The 12968-nt window shown below is 39.8% G+C and overlaps 1 protein-coding gene across 3 annotated transcripts in view; it reads left to right on the top strand.

Annotated features, from left to right (window-relative positions):
• Positions 1 to 12968, top strand: part of Rorb (RAR related orphan receptor B) — a 193199-nt gene that overhangs the window by 159269 nt on the left and 20962 nt on the right. For all 3 annotated transcript variants that reach the window (XM_076561043.1, XM_076561023.1, XM_016003884.3), the window contains 5 exons: positions 2289 to 2410; positions 3872 to 4004; positions 7272 to 7379; positions 9605 to 9715; positions 12398 to 12510. In XM_076561043.1, coding sequence (XP_076417158.1) covers positions 2289 to 2410; positions 3872 to 4004; positions 7272 to 7379; positions 9605 to 9715; positions 12398 to 12510 — 587 coding nt within the window. The remainder of the gene's footprint in view (positions 1 to 2288; positions 2411 to 3871; positions 4005 to 7271; positions 7380 to 9604; positions 9716 to 12397; positions 12511 to 12968) is intronic.

Raw genomic sequence — 12968 nt, 5'->3', positions numbered from 1 at the left:
TTTCTAGTTCTTGGAAAGTTCAGAGTCTTGAGGGGTCTGAGACAGACAATTCCACAAAAATAACCACACTATCAGCCTAGACAGACTAGGACTCAACACCAGGAGGGAAAAATCACAGTATGACCACCTGTAGGAGGCCACAGAGAGGCAGGGAAGCCTTCACTACATGTGTGCAAGCAACCAAGTCCTGAAGCGAGTGTACAGACTTAACATCCAGTCTTCTTAGCCCTTCCACGTAATGATGGTCCCCGTACTCCTTTTTAGTACTCCATAAAACTACACGTGTCAAGTGGCAGAAGACCAAAGGATTCTTAAACTTTTGTCCATAGTTCTCAGAAGACAACCTAGAAGAGCAGGTCATCAGTCACAATGCAATTTGAAGTAGTAATTCTAGTTTTGCTTATAAACCCTGAAGCCTGTGAGTCACCAACAATCAGCATGCCTTTGAAGATGAAAACAAGCCACTCTAAGTCTGGAAATTGTAAGGCTTAGTATTAGGTTTTCATTACATAACTACTGGGGAACAGATATCTAATTTTTAGGATATAATAATTAGACTCCCCAAATGAAATTGAAAAATAATGAACCATGACTTACCAATCTATTTTAATATAATGTAGAGAGTAATTCCCACCCTTCTTTATAACATAGGAGGATATTCAATAAACTGTGAATATAAGATTTTATAGGGAAAGGACTTTGTAATATAATATGCTAAAAAGCTAGAATTTTGATGTTGAAGCCAATAGAATATGACCATCATCATAAGTTAGCATTTCATGGTGTCTATATCTCAGTCACTTTATAGTACTGTTTTGAAAATTGCTAACATGTATTGAAATGTCTCCCATCAGTAGCACTAACTGAAATATCAAATAACTCTCTTTTGTCTCCAACTCTTCACACTGCTTCCCTGGTGAGAAATCACACAGAATGTCCTCTCAGTGATAACTGTAGCTACCACTGACTCAGAGTTTCCAATGTTCCAAACAATCAGCTAAGTAGAATTCCATTTAGAAAATTCACTAGAAGCAAAGCTTATATTTTTCATCCTCTGTGTCACTGAAGCTCATCCAGCTTCATAGCATATACGCCAGATATACAGCAAGAGACAAACAGGGCACCAATATCACTTCGTAGTCAGTCCTAGAGAAACAAAGTAAAACCATTTAGAACAAGAGCAAGCTTATATTTCCAAAAGCACCTGAAACACAAGAAAGCTGCTGCAAGAACAGAAGTGACCAGGTAGACTTGGTCATCTTTGTTCCATGCACACCCCACATACAGGAATCCTGAGTACTTGGACTTTTCAAGTTTCCCTCTTTCCCATGTGTTCAAACAGCATGTGGGACTATAAAGGACCTCCAGCCAGCTCCATCTGACACAGGAGACTCCTAGCTAGTTTTCAGGAGAGCTTTCCTGTCTAGTTCTATTACTCAACCAAAGCCAAAATGACAGCAACTTAAGACAGACTATAAATCATAACTTACTTGAGACAAGCAGCCCAAAAGATAATCTGTCAGCTCCCCTTTTGTTGACTGAATGTTTCCTTGTTTATAACATTTTGACAAAAGTACCATCATTTGAAAATTTTATGAGATTGAATTTAATGGCACCATGAACAAATTTCATGAGTTACCTATTCATAGGCCAATGTTACCCATATCTACCCTGCTCTTGGTGTTAACTGTGAGAGATATTCACAGCTATATCTGTGGAGCTGGAAATACATGTCCTAGATGAAGTTGTTTTCTACTTTGTTTTCTCTTCTATCCACAAATGCCTTTCTCTTTCATTATATTATTTAATCCTATTTTTCAAGATGAGAACATATATGTATATTTAATCCCTCCTTTTTTATATGAAATATGACTTCAGTGATTTTCAAAACAGTTTTGAGTATTTGGAATGGGTGTGCTAAACTGTTTAGAAATTGTCAGCCAAAAAGTGAACAATAGGGGAAAAAAGTGAACAATAGGGTAATTTAATACGTGTTTTAAAGGCAAGCAGTTATTTGAATGCTTTACAATTTGTAAGATAGCAAAGCTATCATCAAAGAAGAAGATGAAAAAGTTTTGATTGAAAGACAATAAAGAGTTTGGAAGTTTTAAGGTAGGAGGTGGAGTTTAGATGTTTTCATATGATTGTATGGGTAGTCCATCACCAGCTATATCCTTACAGAACATCTTCTAGAAACCATTTCTTGGAGTAGAAAGATTTTACTCACAAAACTTCAAATTGATGGGTTGGTTTTTTTTCTTTTGTTTTTGTTTTTGTTTTTCTCATAGATCGAATTGCACAGAACATCATTAAGTCCCATCTGGAGACATGTCAGTACACAATGGAAGAGCTACATCAGCTGGCATGGCAGACCCACACCTATGAGGAAATAAAAGCGTATCAAAGCAAGGTACTCCGGGAGCCATGGGGATTGTCTCTGTGATTGCCCATTTCTAGTTTCTTGTTCTTAACATTGTTGACATTTCGGCCTGAACATTCTTGGCTGTCAGGCTACTCTGTGCGTTGTAAGGGCAATTTGCTGCCTCTCTGGATTCTACTGATGGGGAGCATCCACAAGATACCAACCTTCACACAGTTGTGGCAACCAAAATTGTCTGCCTGTTGCCAAAAGTTCCCTAAAAGGCATAACTACCCCGATTGAAAGCCATGGCCCCATTTGAATGACCAGGGAGATGGAGTCTTTGTCAGACGGTTTGGGACTTCTCCTGGTAGCTATGGGTACAGCCAAAGAGCAGAAGACATTAGATGATCACCACAAAAACGATGCCCAACATGGTTAAACAAACATAGGGGGCAAAGCATTCTACGTTTTTATTCTTGCCCAGCATCCTTGAAAATGGCCCTACAAAGGGTAGTTCACCCTGTATTGTCAGTAATAACCATGTTTCTCTAAGTACGCTAGACACACTTAAGGGAAAGCGTTGCTCCTGGGGCTCAGGATTTGTATTATTTGACTTCAGGACTGAGACTGCCAACCACAAGTTCTACCAGTTGATGGAAATTTAGTAAAGTAAATGTGTTTATCTAAATGTATGATTTAAACAATGTGGTGATCTAATTCTTGCTACTTTTGCATAATTATGGAAACAGACATAAGAAAATCCATAAAAAGCAGACTTCAAAGTCACAAAGATTTAGGTTTCTTAGTTTAAAGAAAATAACTAAAAGCATTAAAATACATTTGGGCTTCTATATTACTTATTAGAGTGACTTGATTTGAACTCATACCTTTCCTATGGAATTTCTCTTATACAAAAGAAAAAAATCTGACTCAAGTTTGGTGACTTCTGTCTGCAATTCCGGCACTCGGGTGGCCAGGGCAGAAGGATTTTTCGAATCTCGGGTCCCTTTGAGCTCCATATTGAGTTCTAGGCCAGTCTAGGCTACATGGTGAACCTTCCTCCCTCCTTCAATCAAATAAATGACAACAAGAAAATCAGAATTTTTTTCTTAAATTCTGGGGAAAGAACACAACATAAAAATATTATGTTGAGTGTCCACCAGGTTCCCATAAAAACAGTACTATGGTAGATGCTAAGATAAAATCATTATCCCTCGACATGAGATTTGTTTTTATCTAGCAGACTAAGAGTAAGTTCTCCATAAGAAATGGAGAAAACAGTAAAGAAAATAATTGTTTTGCATTCTATAAACATTGTTTCTCCTAATTTAGCTTTGGTAAATTGGGTACTTTGACAGTTGAACACAATGGATTCACATAATGCAAAAGAGAAAGAAAAAAAAAAAACACTTGACTTCCCTCTTGGGTGGCAGTGACAAAGGATGGGGCATGCGCATTTCATCAGCTCCTTGGAAAAGGTCAGTTCAAGGTCTGTATCCTCTGCTTCAGTCCAGGGAGGCTCTGTGGCAGCAGTGTGCCATCCAGATCACCCACGCCATCCAGTACGTGGTGGAGTTCGCAAAGAGGATAACGGGCTTCATGGAGTTGTGTCAGAATGACCAGATTTTACTTCTGAAGTCAGGTAAGCCAGGCCGACCTGTGGGGACCTGTTTCCTACAGGGACTGTCTGACTCTCAGCACTCTGATGGGCCTAGAAAATCCTGCGTCCACAGGTAGGTCGTTTTACCACCCACATTGTCAGCTAACTCCCTAAGGAAACTCAGTAATAAAAATGCCCTGATATTCATTCATTTCCCCCTTTGAAGTCAAATACAATTTTGCTTATTGAAAGCAGAGCTATTAATTGCGGAGGCTGAGATGCCCAGCTTGACAGGCAGTGAAAGTAATTAGTGTGTCAAGGTGGCTGAATTGCTGAGCTGGCGCTAAAACCAGCTCCTTGCCTTCTGCAAGAGAACAAAAAAAAAAAAAAAAAACCAAGCTGGCTGAGCTCAGCCTCTGTGGTCACTTCCAATCATTTTAATGAGAATAGCCTGCAGCAGGGATCTACTGGAAGAAATGCCCCTGTGTTGTGATTCTTCCTTCTTCTTCTTCTCTGATGCTCTCTTTAACATACAAGCAACCCCTTAGGAACTCAACATAAAATTAATACTGAAGATGCTGTTGCCTTAAAAGAAAAAAACCTGGTGTCTTTCTTGGAACTCTTTGAAAATAGGAACACAGTAGCATTTGGGTTCATCCTCCTGGACTTACCCACAATGAAAATAACATCTATAACATCATTTCTCCTAATTTAGCTTTGGTAAATTAAGTACTTTGACCATTGAGCACAATGAAATTCACATCATTCGAATGGGAAAGAAAAAAAATTTAATGACCACCGAATTGTGTGGTCATTAGCATCTCTGCCTCCTGTGTAAATGTTGTCTCCAGTGTACAAGGTACTTATCGACTTAAAGCCTCCTGGAATTCCTGCAATAAGGCTAGCTAACATTCACTTGGAACAGTCAGTGCAAACTACAAATATGATAAATGTGTACATGTCTTCACACTAACATGTCTCATTTCTTCTTATGAGATCGGTATCATGTCATACTTGAAGCAAAGATAGTAAAGATGAAGAAAGGTCAAAGGCTGTGTTCAATATCATAAATCATGATAAAGCTGCTATTTAAATATATGCCACATATAGTTGTTACAGTAACATAGTGTTGATTCCTTAATAATATAAATGGGCAAAAACCTTAACTCAAGCACTAATTCCAGTGTTATCAGTTATCCAACCATCCTAAAATTTAAAGAATCAGTTATTTTTCTTGCTCTCAAAGCAACAGTTCATGAGGAATAGCTTATCCTTACTATGCTTAATTTCTTGGTGTGCACTGAGGCAATTTCTATCAGGACAAGAGAATCCACTTTCTTGTTCAGATGGAGGACAATCTGTGCTGGATGACAGGCTGACATCAGCAAAGGCTCTGGGTTGGATCTTCAGTTACTGTCTCCACAGACGACCTGGACTTCCAGGAAGTATAGTCACTGGGTTCCAGGAGCTAGAATTCCAAAACAAAACAGCAGACATTTCTAGAGTCTTCTGACTTACCTTAAGAAGACAAAATGGGCTGTGTATACCATCCTCTATCAGTTAAAGCCATTATGAAAGCCTGCCCAGGGTCAAACGTACCAGGTATGGCTTCTACCTCTTGATGGATTTAGGAAGCATGTTGAATAGATGATACTTTTGTGATTCTCCTGAAAAAAAATAAAATCTGACTCATTTGATGTATTAACTTGGACTGACACCTTGAGATGGCAGTGTCCTAACCTTTAAAACAAAGGATGGAACTAGATACATGGAACTCCAAACTAAGAATTGTATCACATGCAGCAAAAGAGCTTCCCAATAGTTCAGAGATGCAGCCACCATCTATGGAATTCAAACCTGTTAGAGGGAAACCCAGTTCAGTATATTTCTGAGATTCAGATATCACCAATTCAGGGCTGGCATTTGAGGGCCACTGAATTATGTGGTCATTAGCATCTCTGCCTCTTGTATAAATGTCTCTGGTGTAAAAGATACTTACCGCCTTAAAGCTTCCTGGAATTCCTGTAATGGGGCTAGCTAACATTCACTTGAAACAGTCAGTGCAAACTGTAAATATGGGGGCCCAGGAAACTGTCTTGCATAGTGCAGATAAATGATATTATTCCCAATGGTATCAAAATGGCCATGTTGGGCTAATATTTGTGCATCTTCTCCTGTCTTTAAACCCATAGGCTAACAGTAAAGAAAATTCAGCAGAGCAACCAAATAAAACATTAAGTGAGGGCATAAGAAAGGCACCATAGATGCAACCCAATCCACTCTATGTTCTTCACACAAGAATCTGGGGCTTTGGAGTCTTACCTTCAAATGGGGCAAAGCTCACATCTCCAAAACACAGAGAAACTGTGGAGCAGTAGTGCTTCTGAGTATAAATATATGTTGAGAGGACACACAAAGGCAGTAGATGAATTCATTCAGTAAATGTTATTAAGTACCTACTGTGTGCTGGGAAATTCCCTTGGTCCTATATGATGCAAGACTGAATGAAATTCCCCCAAATCCTGTTGCTGTTTCATTTGGCAGAGAAACCCAAAGGTGAATTTTTCCGGTAGTAGCCCTTTCATCAAGGCCTACAGATTACATGAGAGACTGACACACGTCCTTCTTGATCCACTTACCAATTATAAGTTCAAAGACTGGAGTGAAATTAATAACTAGTCAAGAACTCAAAAGAGATGCTTCACTCCCCCACAAAATGTTATTGCTGTTTTCCATTTTAGCTACCTTTAAAGCCTGTTTTCTATTTAATTCTTTATCTAAGAATCAAAAGATCTTTCCAAAATTTTTACTGTGTGTTTGTGTGTGCGCGCACATGCGTGCACATGTCACATGTGTAAAGGTGCCTTCAGAGGCCAGAAGAGAGCATAGAATCCCCTGGAGTTGGAGTTACAGGCAATTGTGACCTTCCTGACATGGGTCCTTTGGGTTCTCTGGAAGAGCAAGGAGTGCTTTTAACAGCTGAGCCGTCTCTCGGGCCCCCTAAAATTACTTTTAAAGAATGAATCCCTTGAAAGTTCCTAGATTTGATGGAATATACCTGAACTTGGGGCTGAGGCAGGAGGATCATGAGTTTAAAGCCAACATGGGCCATCTAGGGAAATCTTGTATCAAAAAAGTAAAGTTCTGAAATGTTTCCCATCTCATATGCACTAGGACAATTTTATTGTTGGATATATGATATATTATACATTTTCAATTCCTTTAACTCTGTGTAATACACACTGGGGACCACTCTATTGCTGGATATATGATACACACATATGCATTTTGAATTCTTTTATCTCATAGGTTGCTTGGAAGTGGTTTTAGTGAGAATGTGCCGTGCCTTCAACCCACTAAACAACACTGTTCTGTTTGAAGGAAAATATGGAGGAATGCAAATGTTCAAAGCCTTAGGTAAGTTTCCCTTGGATGACAATACAGCTTTCTTAAGTGTCATCAGCTTCCCCACTTAGACTGAAATAGCAAATGATATATATGCCTTGCTTCTTTGGTACAAGCTAGTATCTTATTATTTGGTGAGCACTGGGCCAGGTGAGTGTTCAGTATTTCATATAACTCTCCAGTTCCTGTAATTTCAGTCCCTAATCAGAAAGAGAAGGAGAGAGCCATGAGCCTTGTTAAAACTGGCACAATTGTGGCCTTGTGGAAATAGAGTCTGATGCTAAATGAGTTGGGTCCACTCTAGATCACTCTTTTTTTTTTGTTTGTTTGTTTTTTTGTTTTTCGAGACAGGGTTTCTCTATGTAGCTTTGTGCCTTTCCTGGAACTCGCTTTGGAGACCAGGCTGGCCTCAAACTCATAGAGATCCGCCTGCCTCTGCCTCCCGAGTGCTAGGATTAAAGGCGTGAGCCATCACCCAGCTAGATCACTCTTTGTACAACCATTTTTTTCTAGCTTCTGGTTTGCTGCTCTATAGAGCATATTATGTAGACCACTGGGACTCTATAGGAGTGACCTGTAAGTTTCTTAATTAAATTCACAATCATTAAGGAGAAATAACCATGTGTAATAACCACAACAGCCTGTTGCTGTACTTGTTTCTTCTCATCCAGAGAAATGTGTATCTGCCTGTGAACTCTGAGTTTCTGGGAGCACAGACAGTTGGCACTGACCTGGTCAGAGTGACCCCTAGACCATTCTGTGGGCCACACCAGCAGGATCAATCTTGGGAGGTGCCGAGTAGCCTCCTATCCAATTGTCAGGACGAGGCATGCATGAGAACATTAGCAAAGATGGGCTGATGCCAGGAAAGGTCTGAACAAGTGATGGGGCCACTTGTTCCATATCCACCCACGGACACCAAAGAAGTCACTGCCCTTTCACCTCTTGTGCTGTTAGCTGATACGGCAGCTGCCAGCAAGCCCAATGGGCTGGCACCATTCCCCTTCTTCAGCTGATATGCATCCACGTCCTTTGCAAGGCTAGATTTTCAAGAAAGGAGGAAAAGCCTTGGCAAGCAGCTTCAGGATATTTCCAGCTTCATCAAATAAACATTTACAGAGATCAGCGCAGAGATACAATGCTATTTTGCCAAAATTCACAATGACTAAGAAACTGACCTGTGAGCCATTTAATTAGACAATGAAAATCCATCTAATTTTGGGGGTGAAGGTGCATAAAATGAAACAAACTCATTAGCATTGTGTAAGAAGTCCCAGTTTGAAGCCCCTGGACATCTCATGTTGCCAAGTTCCAGTGCCACTACCAATGACACTTCCTGAGCCCCGGTGTGGAATTTTCTAGGTTTTCTCTCAAAGCTATGGATTTAGTCTAAAGGATTCTCAAATGCCTTATTTAAAAAGCTTTTCATTTTATTTTTTATTTTTGATGTTATAGTATAGTTATGTCACTTTTTCCTCCTCCCGTTCCTCCATCCAAACCCTCCCATATAACCCCTCCTTGCTCTCTTTCAAACGCATTATCTTTTTCATTGTTATTACAAGCATATATGTATAAGTACATACATATATATTTATAAATATAACCTGCTCCATTTGTGTCATGTTACTTGTATGTCTGTTTTCAGGGCTAAGCATTTGGTATTTGACTAGTCCTCCTGTTCTCAGCCCTCCTTATTTGTCTACAGTTCTTTGTGTAGAGTTGAGGTCTCCTGATCTTTCCCTCATCCACTTTAACTTATCTTTTGCTGTCCTTGTTCATCTCATTTCTGGACAGTCATATTGATGAAACTTTATGGGTGTGAGACAAAGGTTCACCATGTCCCCAGGCTGACCTCAAACTTGCAATCCTCCTGCTTCATCATCTTGAATGCAGACATCCTATGCATATGCCATCAAATCCAGCTTACTTTCAACTTTTAAGCTGGAAACATTTTCAGATTTGTAAGATTCAGGTTATGTGTTCCCAGCTGATGTGACACAGAGTACTCACTAGGCAGTATTTCATTAAGATAATCTACAGTTACCCGGTAAAGGTGTTGCCCACTTTCCTCATTCTACCCTTAATATCGAATCACTTCATGTGACTGGGGACTTAAAATGCCCTGTCTAGGTGTCTAATATGCAAAACTTTGAGTATCTACTTGATAATGAGTTATTTCTTCCTGTGCCCCATTCCAAGTTCAGGTATTTCCATTTAAGATTTCTCCTTCCTTTTAGGTTCTGATGACCTGGTGAACGAAGCATTTGACTTTGCAAAGAATCTGTGTTCCTTGCAGCTGACTGAGGAGGAGATTGCTTTGTTCTCCTCTGCTGTTCTGATATCCCCAGGTAGGAAGGCGCGGGTCCCTTGCCTTCTTTTCAAACCTGCTCCACTATCTTTAACATCAATTACACCTACCCAAGCCAAAGCGTTCAAGAAATAACTTTAAAGGGGCTGCATTTTCTCTGGCAATTGTTTGATATCTTTAGACAATGCAAAGGCAAGTAACTTCACGTTTATTAAAATGGCCAATTTTCCTCCTAAAACAAGAATGTCACATGTGGCAGATCCAGGTAAGCAAAATTGTTCCTCAACAAATAATAAAAAAAAATGAATTTATAATAGAACCCTGACTGAGCAGCTGGGTTCTATTTTGAGTTTAAGAATAAAGGAAATTTTTTTAATGTAGAGTCCAATAGAGTGAAACTTACAGAAAACGGCTAAATGAAAGACCAATTATAGGGACTTTAATTACCATTTTTAGACATTCTATCCACAATGCATTGCCATCATCTTTCAAGACAAATATCCTTAGCAATATTAAGCATTTTCAAGAGGAAGGATAGCTGTAGAAGGGAGGCTTGCCTGGTGGAAGAGGAAGAATCTCAGACATAGATGCATGCCATCATTTTCTGTGTGACTCCAAAGCTGTAGTTCTCTCACTGATAAAATAAGGCAAAAGATTCTACCATGGTGGGGGGGGGGAGGGCAAAACACACCTTCTCTAGCTCTAATATGCAATAAAATACTAGACTATTTTCCAAAGCTAAGATGTGATGTTTATGGATCAACTAAAACTGTAGCAATGGGTGTACTTTAAAGTATATGGCCTGCTTGAAGTGTAATAATAAAGAACTTAGTGATGTATAATCATATAATAACAATATGACAATAAATACGTGCTCCCTCTTTGCCCAGAGTCACTCAAGCAACTGTCTGTTAGATATATGGCATAACAGCTTGTTGTCAGCTCTCTACTGAAGGAAGAATATACCCCTTCCCATTTTTAAGATAAATTCTTTCTGCAATCCATTTCTTTCTGAGATCAACCTCTTTACTTACATCCTAACATTTTTCAGCAAGATTGGACGTAATGGTTTTTACATAGTTATAATTCTATCCTATCTTTGACATGTCATCCTGCTATAGTCACAAACAGGTGCCTCTGCACTTTCCTATCCTGAGGCTATCTTACTCACAATATGATCACTGACAGTCCAATCAAATCTTTTTAAAAAATTGCTTCTGGTTTTTATTTGACCCTTTTCATCAAAAACTGAAAGGCCCAAAAGCACAAATACAGATATGGGAAGTGACAAAAGTCCCTTTTTAATACCAGATAATGTCCTCTCATGCCCTCATTGCATTTGATTGTCTGCCCTGAGATCTGCTCCATGGAAGATGGATTCTACAGATGCAGAAGACAGCCCCCTCCTCTGTTTCCTGCTCACTCAAAAGATGAACCTTACAAAGACTCCCTTCCTCTTTGGGCATGTTTGTGGAACACAGTAAACTCTTAGCAGCAAATGCTGAAACCATGCCATCTTCAGCTTGAAAAAGCAGTGGAAATGACCATCCCAGGAGGCTAAGTTGGTCTCCATGAGTTAGAAATTGACTGAACTGTTTGGCATTTTTGAAAACTACAGATGCTGTCCTCATGCTCTAAAGAGTTTGGAGGCATTCTATTTGTCTTACTCTCTATGCCCAGTGGGGAGTCTTCCAAGCTTGGTAGCAGATCCACACTCCAAAGCTTTGCAATATCAAATACCCTGTTTGTCATCTTGGCATAGTACCAAGCGTAGAGGAGACGGAAGATAGATCTGTGTCCTCTCAGGTCAGACCCTACTCTTCCCCAGCCTTTTGACTTAATAGCTACTGTCTATTTACTCCCAAATAGCTTAAGGAAGGGAAAGGGGAACTTAATTTATTCTGATTGACAATTGTCACTGAAGTCCTTTGTGCTCACTTACGTAAGGGTATGCTTAACTCTTGGCTTGACTTGTCCTTGCCTTGTCTAGGATTACAGACTCAAGTTTCTCACCTGACCTGAACTATGTTCAGAAGGATCATGGCCAGGTGCTTTTCCATGAGTATTTGTTCACCATTTGGAGACTCCCAGAGTCTCTGGAGCAAACTGAGGCAATGATACTAGACTAGCTACACTTTGTCACTGTGGTGTATAAAGCTTCTAAGCAGAAAGGAAAAAAAATAATGGAGATGGAAAGAGAAAGCTAGGAAAATGAAAATGCACAGGAGCAAGGAAAGGAAAAAAGAGGGATTAACCTACCTAAAATTTAATTGAGGACAGAAAAATCAGACTCAGAAGTTAGTTTCTGAAATTGATTGTGTGTTCTGTGTGTTATAGTATGGTATCAGCTTTATACCCAATGAAGGAATAACTCAAGCTAAAGAAGGGGTTTGTGGTTGCTAACAGTATTCCTACATGGTTTCAAATCAGTTATTTCTGCTTGGAAAGAAAATCTAAGCATCAGCCTGGAGGAAGGAGGAAATGCTGTAACAGTCACCAACACCAGACAAAGAAAGACTTTCTTTGAACCAAATGGCTTTTCTGTGTAGCCGGCTTCACGGCATTATTGTTTATAAGCTATTTGTGTTTCATAGAATTACATATCTTCAAAAGCAACTTACGGCTGAGATGAGATGGGTCCAAAACTCAGTGTTCATACATGTAGGGGATGAAGCAAAGCATGTGTGCCCTCTTCTTACGCTTTGGCTTTTCCCCTTATCAGACCGAGCCTGGCTGATAGAACCAAGAAAAGTCCAGAAACTTCAGGAAAAAATCTATTTTGCACTTCAACATGTGATTCAGAAGAATCACCTGGATGATGAGACCCTGGCAAAGGTAAGTCCTCAGCTCACAGGCCTGCTCTCCCCAAAAGGAGCCCTACACGAACAAGAAGTTCTCAGCAGCTTAGGCTGCACAAATGTAAACCCATGTTTTTTCAAAGGGAGATTAGTACCTTTTGAGACACAAGAAAAGAGTTGCTTTGTTTGAGGAGTTGTTTCAAGTTTTGGTTGGTTGGTTTGTTAGGCAGGGTCTAGCTGTCCCCCAGGCTGACCTTGAACTCATGACATCCACAAACACACACACACACACACACACACACACACACACACACACTCCCTGCCTCAGCTTCCCAAATGCTAAGGTTACAAAAGGTTATAGTTGTATAGCACCTTGCCTGGCTGGGAGAATTGCTTTCCTAGAGAAGGACCATATTGACAGATCAGAACCCAAGGTCCAGGGAGACAAAACAAAAGACCCACAGGTATGTCAATGTCCTCAGAGAAACAGATCCT

Source organism: Peromyscus maniculatus, chromosome 1 (assembly GCF_049852395.1).
Source record: "Peromyscus maniculatus bairdii isolate BWxNUB_F1_BW_parent chromosome 1, HU_Pman_BW_mat_3.1, whole genome shotgun sequence".
Lineage (NCBI taxonomy): Eukaryota > Metazoa > Chordata > Mammalia > Rodentia > Cricetidae > Peromyscus > Peromyscus maniculatus.
The sequence above is the reverse complement of the archived record's forward strand: the minus strand, read 5'-3'. Positions and strand labels throughout refer to the sequence as shown.